The sequence below is a fragment of the Mesocricetus auratus genome, unplaced genomic scaffold (genome assembly GCF_017639785.1).
Source record: "Mesocricetus auratus isolate SY011 unplaced genomic scaffold, BCM_Maur_2.0 Super-Scaffold_4256, whole genome shotgun sequence".
Classification (NCBI taxonomy): domain Eukaryota; kingdom Metazoa; phylum Chordata; class Mammalia; order Rodentia; family Cricetidae; genus Mesocricetus; species Mesocricetus auratus.
In genome coordinates, this window is record NW_024429182.1 from 85574160 (window position 1) to 85593707 (window position 19548).

Consider the following 19548-nt stretch of genomic DNA (forward strand, 5'->3'; position numbering starts at 1 on the left):
GGTCTCCTGGTTCTGTTTACATTTTAAAAATTGCCTCATTATTAACTACTATATAAAAATATTTTAACTGTTTATTTATTCTGCCTATATGCTTCCCCTAAAGTATTGTGTTAACAACTCAGACATAAATGAAAAGATGGGGAGAATGAATGTGGACACCTAAGAAAGAAAAAAATGTTCAGAACTAATTAGCTATGTTAATTCAGGGATGATTTCCACAATGTAAAAATACAATAGATGCTAGAATAGAAATATAGGGATTCATTTATTACTTTTTGGTTTACAAACAAAGGCACCCAATGCTTCTATTTACTTATAAAAGATTATAAGTTTACACTTAAAAATAAACAAAACACAAAACAAAATTTCCCAATCAGTTCCTACAGACAAGCACAAAGGGGAGAAGGGAAAGCCCCCTCCCAATTCCAAGTTCCATATGGCAGACTGGAGGAACGCTTATTCTATGTCACCCTTAAGTCAAACAACATACAACCTGATCATGCTTATCTGCACGAAGCTTTAAAATACATTAGCGTTGCCAAGGCAATTAAATGGTTACAATGACATTACAGTGTACAGATATGTATGCCAGAGTTCAGAGAAGGAAAGATAAAGGAAAAAGCCCAAATGGTTTAGAATACAGTTTTGTCAAATGAGTTGAATTAAATTAATTTATTTTACAGGTTGTCCTATTGAATAAAATCTATATGGAAAATATAATCAGAACTAAAAATACTGTCTAGAAAATTACAGAGTATGTTTCCAAACTCTTCAAATATGACTTGAATCCAAAGCTTATTTAATGAGGACTGACAATCTCAAATTTTACTCTCCATACTAATTTCAAAATTGTAAATTCCAGGATGAATATCATTTATTCATTATCTTTCTTTTGACAACAGAATTCTAAACACACAAAATTAATTTATAACCTCAGCATGACCCTAGTTAGCACTAGTTAACATTTCTTTAAATTAGAGTACAAGAGCAATAAAACAAAAAGACACATGTCCAATTCACTTTACAGACCTGCATACATTGCACCTGATTCTTTTCTGAGACCCAAAGACAATTCACCAGATTCTAGGTATATTTGGCAGATGTATAAAAAAAAATTATATAAAGGTTAGTGTGTTTTCATTACATCATGGAAATGTATTTGAAGACATGGAGTACTCAATGTATATTATACGGGCCACCTTAAATCAAAGGCATCATTTTATTCTATTTTCACACACTATCATGGTCTCTCATACCTTATACAAGGCATGGTCCTAGACCAGAGACTTCAGTATCATTCCAAAGAATACACAGATATTTACATATATACTTCTTTTAAAATTATGTTTAAAAGTTTTACTACACCAAGTCTGGCTTCAATACAGAAGCATTTTTTTTTTCTTTTTCAAGACTATACACCTGCATGGAAAAAGTTGGTTTCCTTTACATTTTGTTTTTCCACAATAGCAAAATAAACTTCTTCTATATTGTATTTCAATTGACAAAAAATTAAAATGTAAAGTTACATTTAATTTCTTGTACAGTGTGAACTGACCCCTTTGAGTACTTTCAAGATACATTGCTAATGATTTAACTGTAGAACAACTTGATCAGCTTAATTATAGCAGTGTTGTGCTGAACAAGCCATTAAAGAAAATATATGATAAAATAGTAACAAACTAGTAAGATTTAAAGGGAACTGTAATGTATCAATAAATACACATCAACTTTCTTGCTATTATTTGTTTCTATAACGCATGTCTTTCTAAAGCTAAAACAACATGCAAAGAAATGATGACTTGATACTCATTCAAAAGTTTGCTACTTACATGGTAAAATCTTTTATTTAATTTTATACACATACTTAAGCATCATTTATTTTTAAGGAATTCAGCTTTCCAGGTCAAAAGTTAGTATGTGTTGGCAAACACATGAGGACATTTTCTTAATGTTAAAAGCTGCAACTACATTCCTTCATAATGATGCATGTTCAGACAGGGTAACTCCCGTGAGAAAATTTATAAGGGAGGAAAGAACACATATGATGAATCCTTCTCCAATCCCACCTCCAATCAAGTTTGAAGAAATCCTTATCAAAATGAAAACACATCTCACCAGAGTTCCATTTGATCAAAATGTAGACTAGAAAATGTTTTCCTATTCTTTTAATACTAATGCAGCTTTACTGTGTATGTTTTCACTTTGCTTCAAATGCACAGAGCATATACTGATACAATTTCTCAAATTCATTTAGATCTATTACTGTCTTTAGAATAATATTTGGCCTACTGATCATAAAAGCAACTGATCACTTGCAGGAAAAAATGATAGGTTATACACATTGAATCAGAAAGAAAATTAGAAAATGTCTTTAAATTTGATACCACCTATAACTTACAGGAAGCAAAAATGGCTATGGTCTTAACAAAACTAAAACCCACCTTTCATCTGATTAAAAAAAAAAAAGAAATCCAACATTGAAGAATCAAATCAAATACTTTAACTAATTTAGCTAGTGCTCCTGTCTGCACACTTCCCATTGCACTGAATAGTAGGACTGCATGTTAAGGCATGTTTTAATTATTATGTTCCAGAACTGCACAGTTATACTGGTCAGTGTTCCCATAGCCCCACTTCTGCCCTCTTCCTACCCTCTGCATTGCAAGGATCAAAATGTTAAGTCATAGTTTGAGTGGGTATTACAGATCTGAGCTGGCATACCACAGTGTGTTCACTTGATTTTAAGCATAGACATTAAAATATTACATAAAATGGACCATAATTTACTTCACACTCCAACTTAAGATGGTTTAATGTCTTAACAAAAGGTGAGATGACTTAGGTACATTTTATATTTTGTGCATTTAGATCACCATATGCATAGATGTTCTAATGCTAAATTCTTGGTCTTCAGTATCTCATAGTGCTGGATGCCCGGAAGTATGACAGAAATTTGTAACACAGACTAACCACAAAGTACCAGATGTTTCTTGCCATTTGTGATCTTGCAATAAAAATGCGCCAGATAAGAATCACAAGGATGGTATTGAAACCATAACGGATATTCCGCAATCTGAAAAGCAAATCAAGAGACAAACTAAATATTTTCTAGGATAAAATTGTTTTTGGATAGCAGCTAACTAATAGTTATAATTTAATCAAAGTTTTAAGCAATCTTTTAACTTTCAACATTTCAAAGCTAAACTAAAAGTTATTAAGTTCAAGTTAGCATAATTCAAACATGCCTGCCTGCTCCTGAATGATAGAATACCAATGCATTACTCTAACAACAGGGAGTACAGCAAAGTCTCTTCATTAGGACTTGGACTACAGACTTAGTAAGCAGCAATTAAACAGAGCATCCCTGTGTGCCCATTCCTGTGGCAGACATCAATAAACTGTAGGTTAAGCCAAGCATGGTGATCCTAGCACTTGGGAGGCTGAATCTGAGCAGGAAGATCCTAAATTTGAGGTCAGCCTCGGCTACAGAATGAGACCCCATCAGAAATAAAGAAAGAGGAATGGGAGAAACCTGGGAGGGAGGGGCAGAGGGAGGGACGGAGGGAGAGATGGAGAAGTAAAACAGATACATGTCTGAGTTCCTAGAGCTTCTATCTAATCTGAAAATGTTGCTGACAGCTAACAGTCCCAAAACTCAAACATCAATTGATAAATCCTCATCTAAGAATAAAAGATAGCATTAGCTCCATAAAGAACCTTTCTGCTCTCAAAGATCAGCAAGTTCTTATTTCTCAATATTTTTTAGGGCTTTTTTGATGGTTGTATGAAGCAATTTAATCCTTCAGATAGATACTATTATAAATTCCAATAACTTAATCATGCAGTCCAAGAAATGACTGTAGAACAGCAGCAACAAAGGTGTAGAAGTAGAGACATTGGCTTTAAATTAAGTAGTCAAAACATCTATGTTGTAGTTTCCTTACAGTTAGTAAAATATGCAAACCTGTTTCCTCATCAATAAAACTAGCATTATGCAAGGTCCATAGTGCTAAGATCTTGGCAAATGAACAGTATCAATCTTAGAAATCACAAAAAATACTACAATGAGATGACCCTTAGTAGTACTTAAATCTCTCTGAATGATGGGACTAAAGCTGATATTGACTCCTCTATTTTCTGAGTTTATTATGTTTTGAAACAGTATGTACTACTTCTACTAAGAAACTAAGACTACCATTACTCTGTGATATAAGTTTAAAAAATAAAAAGCTATATAAGTAACTTTTGGTTCAAACAATATTCTCATTTTCTGCTAATACTTTTACCTTTTCAATATAAATTTAAGGGAAGCAAATAGTGATTTTCAAAATTAAATTTTACCCAATGTTCATAAGCAGGAATACACAAAAATTAAGACAGTAAGTTTTTATAATATTCATTTATTTATGTGTATGGAATTTTGCCTGCATGTATGTCTGGGTACCACATGTGTACCTGGTGCCTATGGAAGCCAGAAAATGGTGTGGGTGGGATCCTCCAGAACTGGAGTGATAATTGTGATCCACCAAGCAAGTTGGGAATCAAACTCTGTTCTCCTGGAAAAGCAGTCAGTGCTATTAACCACTGAGCCACCTCTCCAGTCCTTTAATAATCTTAAATAAATATCACATAGTTACAAACACAAAGGTAAGCATTATCCCTAAATATATCATTTTTATTCAGAATACTATTTCACCAAAGTAAACTGTGGAATATTTCGTAAGGAAGAGAAAATGTGCACCAAACCTGACTTACTTGTTCAGATGCTTTCTAGCTGCAGGGAGGCCAGACATCTCTTCATTCAATACATATTTTTTAGTCCCCATGCAGTAGTTCTCTATATATTCTGCCCAATGTAACTGCCGTACATCAATATTAAAGGTCTATGGTAAGAAAAAAGTTATTACTTTGCCAATTTTTGTAATTTGTCAAAAAATTTAGTTTATCTGAAGTCCAATTTCAAATGAAATGATTACAAAACACTTCAATATAGTATTACCTTTTCTACTGTCAACATATATCTGTGTTGTTCACTACTTTACAAAGGAATTGACATAATTTCAAGTTTCTTTCCATCTCAACCTTCCCACTCTTCCTGTATATTTTGTACAGCAAACATTAATTTTCCTAGAGAACTATGACATCAAGAAAAATCAAGCAGAGCATGAGGGCACACACTATTTTGCCAGCAAACAGTAGACAGGAGAGTCACCTGTGTGGACTGAAGGAGAATGGTCCTTTTAGACTCACATATTTGAATATCTAGTCACCAGGAAATGGAATTCTTTGTAAAGATTAGGAGGTGTGTCACTGGGTAGCTTTTGAAGCTTTAAAAGTCCATACTAAGCCTCGGCTCTCTACCTCTCTCCTAAGAATCAGGATGTATTCATCAGAGCCTGCCTGCATTTCACCACGCTCCCACCATTATGGCTAACCCTCTGAGACTGTAAGCAAGATGCCAATTAAATGCTTTCTTTTCTAAGAGTTGCTGGTCACGGTGTCAAACAGTACCTCTTCACAGAAATAAAACAGAGACTAAGACACTGTGCTACATAATGAGATCCTGTCTCAAACAACTACCACTACATACACAATAAATAAACAATAAAAAGCAAAAGCTAGCCATGAATGTTGGCTTACTATTTTAGTAACAGTTACTTTGTCATTTGATGAGAAGTGTTGATAAACCTAGAAGAATAAGAGGGCTATTAACTCTTGAGCAAACAAATAGGCAGTCAAGTTTTTTTTTTTGTGAAATGACAAGATTATTCACTATAAATCATCACTCCAAAACAAGTTCCGAAGGGAAAATATTACAAACAAATTACTACAATGAGAAGATAGTACTATGATACCAACACACATGGCGATTTGATTTCATATAGGACACACACACACACACAGATTGTGTGACTCGAGTCTCACAGGAGAAGAACAGAAAGAGTACCTAAGAATGAATTACCTGCAAAAATGATGAAACACCAAACAGATTTAAAAACTATATCCGCCACATATACAAACACATTTAGGCATCTGAGATTAAGTAAGAAAAAAGCCCAGATAGATTACTTACAAAACAACTACTAGACTATTAACCATTGTTAACAGATGTAGTAGAAGCCAAACGACCATGTTTTCCAGGTGTTTAATGGATTACTAACATAAAAATCTGCCCCAGTATAAAGATACTTGAAAAATAAAAACATTTCTAGAAGAATGAAAACTGAAGTGATCTGATATCACCCACAATATAGAATTACAGTAAAGTATATTCTTTAGAGGTGAATTATAATGACTCCAGATTCTAGACTGTCCACATAAATCTCAGTAGGTGCTTGAAGGTAGAGAAGAAATGAAGGGCAATAGAAAACTGATTATCCTATGAACTACCCAGGTATTTATTTGTAGACTGTACTAATTTTATTTGTCCCCCTCCAAAGTACATAGAAGAACCTTGATCTTCAACAGAAGTTTTGGGATAGAGGGACTAATAGGAACAGATTATATCATGGGAATCCTACCCTCATGAATGACTAGTGCCAATTATAAAAGGAATCAATGTTGTGAGTTCTATCTCCTGCTCTCTCTTGCCCTTCCACCACGAGATGACACAAGGAGAAAGCATTTATAAGATGTCAGTCCTTGCTCAGATTCCAAACTATGAATTAACTTCTGCTCATTATAAATTAGACCTGTCTGTTATTTTCCTATACAAGCATAAAAGAGACTAAAATAAACTCTAGTAACAAATTACTTGTAACAGCAGAATAGAGGCATTGGTCCTTAATTTATCCAAAAAAGGTCAAAGCATCCATTTATGTTAGACTTAAAAAAAAAAAAGATGCTGTACTCTCTAGAGTAAGGTACTAAAACAATTAAAAAAAGAATGTATTTTTATGCAACTAAAGTAGGTGGGAAAATTAAAACTGTCAAGAACAAACAACCTAATGAGGAATAGTGGAGCATGACTAGAATTCCAACATTTGGGAATGCAAGGGAATCTTAAGTTTAAGGCCAGCTTGGGCTACAAAGTAAGACTGTGTCCAAGAGACCTAAAAACAAGGCAAAACGAGAACAGCAAAGATAATTACAATAGGTGTAACACAATGAAGTACTAAGAAATTGAAATCTGAAATTAAGGTTTGGGTGTAGCTCACAGGTACAGCACCTGCAAGGGTCTGTTTATCAGACTGTAACAACAATTCTAGGTTACTTACAAGACATACCTAAAACATAAGGATGAAGATTAGTTAATCATAAACTTGAAGACAGACACACCACACATTTCTACTAGTAATAAATGAAGATGCCCAAGACCTCTTTAGAGTATGCTGTCAAAAGTCTACATGTTTAAAAATCTGGTAAATAACACAAATTCAATCTAGACTTGACTTCCATCCTATGAACGTTTTAAGAAGTTACAAATTATTTTCTGTAACTTGTTCATCTTCTTAGCCCATGTTTCAATGAGTACTGACATCACTATTTCTATATAAACATTTTATTTAGTAGGAAATACAAACTGGTACCAAGACACCATCACACATACAAGTGGCTAAAATTAAGAATTAAAATTAAAATACAAAGCACTGTGAAGAACAGAAGTTCTTATACACTAGCAGATATAAATGGATATAACCATTTGTGAAATGCTTATTGTAATACCCTATCGATCAATTTCTAGACACACATTCTACAAAGACGTGTTCATGTGCCATAAATAATGTTCACAGAACAATTAATCCTATAGTCTCTAACTGAAAAAATATCCATCAACAGAAAAATGAAAAGTTACTGTACAATGTTATTTGTATGTAGTCACAAAAGGGAAAATTACTTTAGTGCTCAAGATAACTGTTACCTCTGGGAGAACACAGGAAAAAGTATGATAGACAACAAGGAGTAATGACATTCTAGGTTCCTCACCTGAGTGCTTACTCTTTAATAATCATTAAGCAAATAAGCTACATATTAGGCCTGACAAGGGAGATAATAAAAAGGGAAAAAGAAAAGGAAGAAGCCACAAAAAAATCCAACCTAAAAATATCTGCAGGTTTTGATAAATTAGGCCTGTTTCTAGGGCTACAGCCAGGGCTACATAAGTGAAGGAGGATTCTAGAATATCTGCAAAAACAGTGTCTAGAACACCACATGCTATTTTTTTCATTTGAGACTTTACACAAACAACATATACAGTTGTTGGAGTTTTGTGGGGTTTTTTTTCATTTTTCTGTTGATGGATATTTACTTTCAGTTTGGGGCTTGTGGTGGTTTAACAGAAAATGGTCCCCAAAAGGAGTGGCACTATGAGGAGGTGTGACCTTGTGGAGGACATATGTCACTTAGAGGAAAGATCTTGAGGTCTCTTTTGCTCTCAGTGTGATGAGTCCACTTCCTGTAGCCTTCTGATCAAGACGTAGTCAGAACCATACCTGCCTGCATGCTGCCAATATGCCCCACCCTGATAATGAACTGAACCTCTCAAACTGTAAGCAAGCCACCCCGATTGAATGTTTTCTTTATAAGAGTCATTGTAGCCAGGGTATCTTTTCACAGCAATAAAAACCCAAACTAAGACAGGGCTATAGGATCAAATGTTCTGTGAACATTCTTTCTGCCATATGAACAGAAAAAGGCAAATTTCAATAGAAACCTCAAGGAATGTAAATTACAAGAGAACAATGATTAGCAAAACAACAACATGGAAGTGAGGTAGTATGGACCCCAACAGTAGTATCAGACACCATCTATCATTTAAATGTGAGCTTGAAGAAAGAGGATTTAGAGCAATTATGAAGAAATGTCTAAGATTAAGCTAAACTTTCTAAAAACTCAACGGAATACTTTCAATATAACTGACTGGCTGGTAGAGAATTTAAGTAACATTTTAGTTCAAAAACAAACATTTAATTAGGGCTAAAAACCTAAGGGTACCATGGTCCACCACATAACAATTCTGTGAAAAGGTAAGACCAGAGAGAAATAGCTACATCTAAAGAAACAGTGCTTAAGGATTTTCCCAGCTACAGGAATAGAAATCTCAAACATCCAGCTATAGGTATAGAAATCCCAAACAAAGTTTCAGAACACCAAATGTGAGAAACCTAGAAAAGAGCCAGGGGAAACAACTAATTGACTTTTCAAAGGTAACAAAGTAGAAAGAATATAAAATAATCTATAATGTGCTGAAATAGTGTTTAAAAAAACTAGGGTGAATAAAAACTGACGAACAATCATAAACTAAAAGTTCACTATGATCATTCTCCTAATTAAGCCATATTCTGGTGTTCTAGATAACACATCAGACACAACAAAAAATGATAATAAAGAGAAGCTCTATGAATGAAAATCGTTGGAGCAATTATCTCCTAATTGTGTGTGTAATAACTGGAGTATTACAGAACTGCAGTAATGTATAAACACACATGGTTGGAGAGCTGGAGGTACTATCACTGCCATTTCCAGGTTCTAAATACCATAAGGAGGAAACTACTGAGAATAAGGCCCCAGGTTTAATTCCTAACACTGCTATACCTCTAAAAGGAGGTAACTGGATGTATTTGACTTAAGACGCTAAAATATGAGGTAGCTGGGCAATAGCGGCCCAGGCCTTTCATCTAGCACTCAGGAGACAGAGGCAAGCAGATCTCTGTGAGTTTGAGGCCAGCTTGGTCTACATAGTGAGTTCCAGGACAGCCAGGGCTGCATAATGAGATACTGGCTCAAAAAACAAAACAAGCCGGGTGTTGGTGGCGCACGCCTTTAATCCCAGCACTCGGGAGGCAGAGGCAGGCGGATCTCTGTGAGTTCGAGGCCAGCCTGGTCTACAAAGTGAGTTCCAGGACAGCCTCCAAAACTACAGAGAAACCCTGTCTCGAAAAACCAAAAAAAAAAAAAAAAAACGAAACAAAACAAAACAAAAAAAATCTGAGGTAACTTTAGAAGGAATACACTTTAACTTCCAAACATGCAGAGGGAAATGGCAAAGAGCATACAATATAAAAAAAGGAATTGGAGCGCACCTCCCAAAAAGTTCAGAGAAAACAAGCTATCCTGAACATAAAACCCATAAGATGTTACAGTTCTCTTTGAACTTAACTTTGTGGGAAGAAAGAATTAACAACTCAATTGTACTAAAAGCCTTTGATATTTCCAAATACTTTATCAATTCTAGAACAAAGAAAATTGTATCTCCCTATAAATAATAAAGATTACAATACTGAGAAAAAATAATTAGATCGACTTTCTTGTGTGATGGTTGTAGGAAATGCCTAGATTTCAAGCTGCTTACTGGTTATATTTTCTAATCCAAAACATAAAATACTTGCCTTTTTATCTTCAGGATTTAGTTGGTTCATTAACATATTGACATTATCAGTATTCCAAACCCAAGAGTTACTTGTGAAATACTCAAGAAATACCATGGCTTTATGAAGACGAGTGATTGTTTTCATCATCCTGTGTTTCAAGAAAAATCAAGAGGTTCATATTGTATAGAGACTGGGTTAAAAAAAAAAAAAAACATAATCACCAGGGTCCCAACCACTCATTCCCAACTGTAATTTAGTAAGTGTACCAAACCAGCAGAGAATCAGAATATTTCTGTATCTTGGGAGAATAATTTACAAATCCAAAATGGAAAAACAAGCTGAAAGTAGCAGCAAAAAAAATTTACTATCAACTGCACAAAGTTCTGCTGACACAGAATTAATTCTCAAAGGATATGCAATACTAAAGTTTAAATTCAAATTTTCTATGTATCACACTAGGCAAAAGGATTCAGTTTAGTCTCCCTTTGCTATTTAGCTAACCTGTATTAGTGGGAATCCTTAACACAGATTATACAACTATGTTACAATCCCAGCACTTCAGCATCACTGAAGCATATATACAGAAATATTCCTTTGCCATTTAGTCAACTCTATTAGAAAAATACAAGAACTTTCTCTTCAACAGTGATTGGTACCACTCCCGATTATCTGGATATGTTATGAAATCAATGACTAATGACAAGAACTTTGTGAAATACTCAACTCCTCAGGCCTCACCCATGCCCTTCCTTGGAGGAAAAAAAAAAAAACAGTATATGAGTTTTTTGTTTCTTCTTAAAGGGCATTAGAACTTTAATCTTATCTGACATTTTATTTATTATCACTTGCATAAGTCATTGATATCAAAGCACTAATCCATGTAGTAATTAAGAGAGCTTTCTGAATCAAATATACACCAAAAAAAAATCAAAGAAGTAATTCATGAAGAAATATAAGAAATCCATTTACATTCCCACAACAAGGATTAGCTCAAAGTATATGAAATTTAGAAAGACCTCAAATTAGTGGCTTTACAAACGGGAGACATGGCAGAATATGAGAAATGATGAAGAAAATAAAAGCAGTATCATTAGCCAAGAAACTGTGATAACATTCAATACATTTAGAAAGAACCCCTGAATAAAATACTTGAAAGAAATAAGGCAATATGGGCAATGTTAAGAAAAACTATTTCATTCACTAAAGAATTCCAAATTAAATTCTTCATTAAACATGAAAAGAATCATCAAGCATTCAAAGCTGTATCTAGAAACAGACTTTTTAAAAATATATAGATAAAACTAAGGGAAAGTTGCTTTAATGAACAAGATAGTTCTAAACAATTTTTTCTTTAAAGATATAACAAATCTAGAACAATCAATACAGTATCCTAGGCAGTGTAATATACATTAATTTCATCCCAAACATGCATAGCTCACACCATTTTCCAATTAGTATTTTACTGAAACATTTTCCTTCCTGACTCCTGAACTGTACATTCTTGCCTAATCTCATGTGTAGATTCATTCAAGTGATGATAGTTGCCATAAAATCAACCCTTGATTTAGCCATTCAAAGAGTATTTCTTATTAAAACAAAAAACCAAGAGAGGCCAGGCATGGTAGCTCATGCATGTTTGGGAGGGTAAGGCCAGAGAACTGCCATGAATGTGGAGCTACACTAGTTTATAACTCAATCCTGTCTCCAAAACAAAACAAACTAACAAAAAACAAAACAGAGCAAAGAGGTTGGAAGAGCTGAAAATTCATATACATGAGAAATTTACAGACAATATTATTAGGAAGGTAAAGTATACTTAAACTGCACCATCACTCTGGTTCAATATGTCATATTGAATGCTTTGCAACTATATTGTCTGGTACCTGCTGAGAATGTATTTATTCTATACTATGACAACTTATAAAATATAATTATCACAATTTACAGTAAGCCCATATCATAATGTTCATTTAATCTAAGGTTTCTTAACCTTATCTTTCACAAATAAAAGTACCTATGTACTAAGATACATAGCAGCACCCAAGGCCTTAGTATACTGGAGGCTGAGGGGAAGTACACCCCTCCCATTGTGATGACCAACTCCAAATATTGTCAAATGCCCCCAGGTGAGAGTCACTTAGATGAAAAATGTAAGGTTCAGAGAAGTTAAACTGAACAACAAAAAACATAAAGCAACTTTTTAAAATATGCTATTTGCAACAATGATATAATGCTAGAGTAATTTATGATGATTCCACCCTTGTCTCCCCTTTAATTAAGAATCCACGTATTAAGATATAGTAAGTCAGATTTTATCTGACACTCAAAATCATGTAAATGAGTAAACTGAACATGAACTTAACAATATTAGTTTAATGTAGAATGAGGTCTTACATTAGGGTCAATAGAAGGTGTAACATAATGTTCACTTACTCTTGATTAGGCAAATATCTGAAGAATCTGAAGAATAAACTGTAAGACTTTAGTTAATGTGTACCTTACCTAAGTATAATTTTACATCCCTTGTTGCTTTTATTTACTTTTGTTTGTTTTTTTTTTTGAGACAGGGTTTCAATCATTCTATGCAAGTCTATGGAACTATGTAGCCCAGGATTGCCTCAATCCTCCTGTTTCAGCTTCCTGAGTGTTCAAATCACAGTCCACAGCGCCATACATTACTCCTTATTGCTTTTATATTATACACTTACAGAGGTCTCAGGTTATTCCTGCTTTGACACATGTAAGACTATTACCTCCCATCCTACAAGGTAATTTACAGTTCACATCACAATGGGAAAACATCTATAACTATTAGAATGAGGTGTTGACTTCAGATGCTAGGTAAGAACGGTGTTAAGAATAGTCTGCCTTGCTCTTTGCCTTCACATCTTTGAAGATTTCAGTTACCTTGTATGCTGTCTAATAACCCCTGAGGCTGTCATGCTGCAAGGAAGCTCAAACTAGACCATGTGCAGACAACACATGAAGAGTCGAATTCTACACAAAGAGAAAAAGCTGCCTAGCTACTATGCACTCTTCTTTTACCTTAATGACTCTCCTCTAGTGTATACGTCCTGGTCCCTATCTGACCACAGGTTAAAGACTTATTTTAATCAAAGCCACTCAACTAAACCTCTCTAGAATTCCTTACTCACTAAAGTTGTGGCTCTTAAAATAACTTGCTTTAAGACACTATGGTTACATGGTGACTTGTCATGCAACAGAGTAACACATCTTAGTACTGGGAAGGACCAGCAATAATACAAGCTGAGGTTTGTGGCATTTTAGAATTAGGTGGCAGACTCTATTATGACCTTTCAGATCATTTGCTAAAAATTGAAAGGGCCATGAAAAGAAAATTAGAGGACACTTTACACAGCTTGAAGCTACAATAACATGGAAGATAACAAAAACCAAACCTACACTCCTAAAATTTAATCTAGTCAAAATTTCTTGCATGAAGACAAAGCTGATCTTAGAAAGTGAAATGTCTGAAATTCGGAGAAATGTAAAAGGTTAGTCAGGAATTCTTTACAAAATAAATTTATTATGGCAGCGCATGACTGTCACTCACGCACACATATGTAGCATGCAAGTCCTGAGCCCATAATGGCAGAACATTGGTAGGCAGAGGAAGCATAGCTGCAGTGCCTACACAACTGAAAAGCATTCAGCATAGTTCACTGCACAGAAAAATCGCTGCACACAGCAAGCTGGGATAAGCACATGGGAAAGCTGGGAATTCTCAAGATTCTTACACTGAAAGCTGAGTGGACCACTCCATTGATGCTAGCTACCCTTGCAATCACCAGTTAACCAGTCTACTAAGAATGTATTAAAAGGAAGACAATAGGTCATCTCTTAGGAGAGTAAGAAGTAGCAACAGACTCAACAGGACAGTGGGAGACAGATGCTAACCTAATGTTAAGCTATTACCAAGATGGCCCTAAATAAGAAAAGTTTCCTGACCCGTCCTGGAGTCTAACATTTTATGGGCACGAAGCAGGATTAGTAGGCTGTTCAATCTTACATGTGCCATTTTTTATGGAAAAAAAAGAATGGAGAATTCTCAGTGTAGAAATGAGTCTAGCTATCAACATATACCTGGACTGTAACTGAGAACTGTTACAGAACAGTGTTTGTTGTGTGCCTCCCCATTTTCTCTCTTTTTAACAACACTGTCTGAAGCCATTATCTTATGTTTCTCTCAGCATATGTAGAGTATAGGGCAGCTACTAACTTGCTTTGTTTCATAGCTTTTCATGAGGAGTGTCAACTGCAATATCATTTCTAAACAATCTCATCTGCAACTGGATCAAATTTAAATGGCAAAACCCTCCAGCTGATACCATAGGGATCTGTAAAGGAAAAGAATTAACTGCATTGTTCAGAGTAGAAGAATGTGAATTCTCTTGGCCAGAAGGTTAACTGTTACAGACTGTACTTTTCCAAAAATGGCTGAAAGCCATTCCTCTCACTTGCTCATTTCCAGGGTCTGACTGCTCTTCAGAGCATCCCTTTCCTTACACCTAAGAGGATTTCTGACTTGCTTGTGACTAAATGAAAGAAGCAAGCCAGGCATGGTGGCATTTACCTATGATTCTGGCTTTCAATTGGAGGCCAGCTTGACTACATGAGATTCTATCTCAAAGAACAAAGTTAAAGTGATAGTGCAAGATTTCTAGCTGCTACCTTACTTGTTCCATCACTTCAGCTACCATTTTTAGAGGCAACCATTAGGCCTTAAAAAGATCCTACACAGTGTAATTCTGATGAGACAAGAGACAGTGAAACCTGGCCCCTGGCTAACCCAGCCCCACATTCCCCCTATCAGACCTCAGCTTTTCCATCTCCAACTGATCACAGGAAAAGTCTTAAACTAAAACCATACAAGCTAATTTGTCTGCAAATTCCTGATCCCAAAGGAAAAAGAACAACACAAGACAATGAAATAATGGCTATTTTAATCACTAAATCTAAGGTAGTTGCTATATACCACAGAATCTTCTTTGTATTGCATAGTAACTATAAGTATTTCCCTTATTATAATTAAGTTTATTGAGCTCCCAGCTATGGCTGCCTTCACCAGACCTACACAAGATCAAGTGAGTCAACATTCTAACACGGATGGGGGAAAAAATCTCATGTGTCCCCACCCCTAGCTGAGAAGTTATTGATAGTTGATATCAGTCAGTAAAAGGAGAGTCAGTTTTCAGGCATGTGACCCTGGGTAGGTCCAACATGTGCCAGTGGATGGTCCCACACCCATGCTACCTGTAGACAGCATAAACTGGATTCAGTGGATTATGTTTTTAAAAAGAATTTTAAGTGAGGAAGGGTAGAGTGGATGCAGAAAGTTGGAGGTGAATATGGTCAAATATATTGACTTCTTATATGAAATTCTCAAAAAATTAATAAAAATTAACTTTTACCTAATGGGAATTAGCCCATTTTCTTTATGAGGTAACAAAATGGGTTAAATCTATTTTACATTTTGGAACCAGTTTTGTCTTTTTCTGGCCTAATTTATAATTTCACCTGATTTTTAGCCATGAGAAAATTCCAACATAGCAAGACTATTTGCAAATCATGGCAGAAATATTGAAATGTTTGTTCTGTAAATTGCTCTATTCAACCCTGCCCCTTAGTTCAATAGTGAATATATAGTTATAAACATCCTGAACTATCCAATCTACCAAAATTTCCTATGGTTAAATCAGATCCTGAGATATTGTAACTGGCAAATACCTCACTTTTATTTTTTCAGCAGCTGATGGAAGTCCTGGAATCATCTTCTTCGTTATACATAAATACTCAAATCCTGAATTTGCCAATCATAGGTGCCAATGTGGTTTAAAAAAAAAACATTTTGTAGTATATTTCACTATGTGGTAAAGACAGTAGGAGAACTTTATTTGAAGGGTTTCAATGGAAAAAAAAAGGAAAGGAGAAAGAAAGGATATTACAACTAACTATAAGAAAGTAGAAAATTTTTGTTTGTCAACTTTTTAAAACTAGAACATTAGCCAAAAACTGTAATTACCATATTATAAGCTGAATAGGTAACTAATATATTTCAAGTAATTTTCTAGAAGCATCCTATATTTTTCTTATGAAACTGAACCATCTACTTTAAAGTAAAAAAATTTCCCCTGAATCCCTTATAAAAACTCACCCCTAAGTTTTTAAGGGAGAGGGAAAGGGACTCAATTTCAGCTTATAATAACAATGACAATCCTGAGGTAGGACATTTCCTATTTTTATGGGTGTTTGAAGAATCAATGACCTCATAAAATGAGATCCATTCTTAGTGTCCAAACATCTCCAATTTCTAGGTAATGTCCTGGCATCTTGATTGTGATTGTGCTTAATCAGGTTAGTAATTCTAAAGGTATGCTCATGCTAGCGACATGATGTCTCTCCAGCAAGCTTCCACCACCTTACCAATACATAGTGTATTACTGCTATTCTTCTTACCACGGTTTCTGACCTGTCAACCTGAGTGCAAGATCGAGCAATAATGCAGGTACTGTATGTTTGACACCCTTCCAATAATGGAGCATTAGGTTGTTGGAATAGAACTTAACATAAGGGTGCCTGAATACTTGGTTTAAAGGATTCATCTTGAAGTAATGATTTATATAATCTCCTGTAGGAAAAATAAGCGTTAAAGCATTTTGAATATTATTTGTTATTCAGAAAAGCACCTAAAGTTAGACCTAGAATTCAACATATGACAGCAATTTATCACCCAAACTTTAGAATAAATAGAGTGACTTACAGCACTACCTTTGATTTTCTGACAATGTCTTAAATTCAAGTCTTCTCATTCACAAAGGCCATTACGCCTTATCATAAGCATGAACAGATACAGAGTTAATAGCATTTCAGTGTTAAGCATGGGTTGTTTAACAGTCAGAGGAACAGATAAGACAGAGCTAGTCACCATTACCTTGGGCTTCTTCCAGTCATCCTGAGGTAGATATCATACAGGAATGCTGGGGCCTTATGGCTTACAGCAATCCAGTAATGATATAAAAGGTGATTGGAGGTTAGATTTACATTGGGCCGTCTGAAGGCCTGTTCGAGAGGATTCCTCTTGAAAGTGGAAATTACATGGTATTCTGAGGAAGAAAAGTTGTGTAACAGCTTTGATAATAACCATGTAATAAAGTTTTGAAAAAAATGTTTTTACAATGCAAAATATTCTACCAAAGATTCAGAGTTCATTCATTTAAAAAACAAGCTTTTCTACTCTCTACAACTAATAGAAATGGGCATTAGACTGCTGATTCCAAGTAGTTTAAAAACTGTCAGTATTTTAACTAAATGAATGAATTTTTATTAAAATTCACCCTGAAAATCTTGTTAATATTTTACCTAGGTCAGTTTATAATGTCACTCTCTATATTTCACCTCTCACGATAGCTTCTTTCTTTCTGTTCCTCTTTCCAGATTCTTATTACTGTACTTACTTAAAAAAGAAAAGGAAAATCATCATCCTTTGCTTATGAATGATTTACTCAAATTAACACATATCATATAAGCTTACAACAACCCCAAATTAACCTCTGCTGTAGTTTATTTAGGTTATTTAACATCAACACAGTCAAACTTGGTATCTGCTATGTTAATATTTTGATGGAAACATATAATGAGGTATTCACTGAAGAATAATGTAGAATTTGATTTTTCACAAAACTGTATGGTACAACAAAAGTCTATAAAACCTCCCTCACATAAGATGCTTTGATATCCCTGAAGGATCATGATTTAAAACACTGTGAAATCACTCTAGAGTTTTTTCTTATATATCCCAACACTGAGTCTTTAAATTTAAGTACAAATGTCACAGAAAAACCCTAATACAAATGTCAAGTAAGATTACTTTAAGGTAGCTAGGTGTGGTGATGCCCAGCACTTGGGAGGCTGAGGCAGGAAGACAGATAGTTGGACACCAGCCTGGACTATACTGCAAATTCCAGGCCAGTCTGACCTATATAGTGAGACTTTATCTAAAAAAAATAAAAAAACAGGAAAAAAAAATAAAAACAGAAATAAGGGTTAGGAATGAAGTGGTAGAATGCTTGACTTTGTGGATGGGTGAGGAAAGGGGAAAGGGGTAGACTATTCCCAGAGCCAATTTACTTAAAAACAAAATTTAGAATAGCAAAAATTCAATTAGAAATAAAATAGATCTATTATAAAAAGCAATGGAATAAATATTTATATGACTCAATTTAAAATGAGTTTGCTTTCAATAGTCTTCAAATTATACTAGCCCTTTTTAGAACAAATGTACTACCTGCATAGATCTTTGACTTTAGCAGAATATATTCTGGCAAAATGTATCCTACTTCCTAACTCCTTCATTTACAACTCTGGGGACCAACTGATACACCTACTCTAAGAGGTGTAAACATTACCTACAGACTGACAACATCAGGCGTGAGTGTACTCATCAGTTAGAAAAAAGAACTGACCCCCAAGTCACAGGTATTTTATGAGGGTGTTAAAGATGACAAGGGAACATCAAGGATCTTACTAGGTGAGTGGAGACATACATCAGGCTATTCTTATAGTGTGAAACTTTAAAGGTGAGCCACAAGGCAGGATTGGAAGTAATTCTCAAACAGCAACTAAAATAAGAATAAATTTGTAACTCGGTGGTCCTAATGCCCCATTAAAAATACAATGAATGCTTTATGTTCTAACATTCAAAAACATAGATAAAATCATACCAACTTCCCCCCAGTGGAAAGGATTAGTGCTGCCTGTTGTGCAATTATACACCATGATGTTTCTTGGTCTGAAAAGAAAAAGATGAAAGCAAAAAAACATAAGAGAAGCCAAAAGTATCTTAAGTCTTATGTACCATCAAAGTAGGAAGACATGGTGACACTGGTTACCTTTACTGTATTATACAAAAAGTACCTCTAAGAGATTATTTCTTAAATGTTTAGGTTTTAGTTATAAATACTACTATTACCATAAAAGGATGCTCAGAGATTATATGCCATGGTTGACACACAAAAAGGATCTCTTATGAATTTCAACTCAAGTTTATGTTATTTTAGTTTGGTTTAAATGATCATTCAGGACCCACCCTTTAGCTCCTAACAAACTTGTAAATTCTGTAAATACATTATTTATCAACACTGATGGCTCCACATGTTACTGCCTCCACTGTACAGCTCTTAGAAAAGACCATGGTATTTCCTATATCCTAATAGGACAC

The 19548-nt window shown here is 34.8% G+C and overlaps 1 protein-coding gene across 3 annotated transcripts in view; it reads right to left on the reverse strand.

Moving 5' to 3' along the window:
• Positions 1-246: 246 nt before the first annotated feature.
• Positions 247-19548, reverse strand: part of Far1 (fatty acyl-CoA reductase 1) — a 55312-nt gene continuing 36010 nt past the window's right edge. For 2 of the 3 annotated variants that reach the window (XM_005075651.4, XM_013117518.3), the window contains 5 exons: positions 19052-19119; positions 17263-17434; positions 10329-10458; positions 4756-4883; positions 247-3073 (listed from right to left, as the gene is read on the reverse strand). In XM_005075651.4, coding sequence (XP_005075708.1) covers positions 2911-3073; positions 4756-4883; positions 10329-10458; positions 17263-17434; positions 19052-19119 — 661 coding nt within the window. In that variant the 3' untranslated portion in view covers positions 247-2910. Of the gene's footprint in view, positions 3074-4755; positions 4884-10328; positions 10459-16787; positions 16960-17262; positions 17435-19051; positions 19120-19548 lie in introns of all 3 variants that reach the window. The other variant, XM_005075654.4, reaches the window with a different exon arrangement.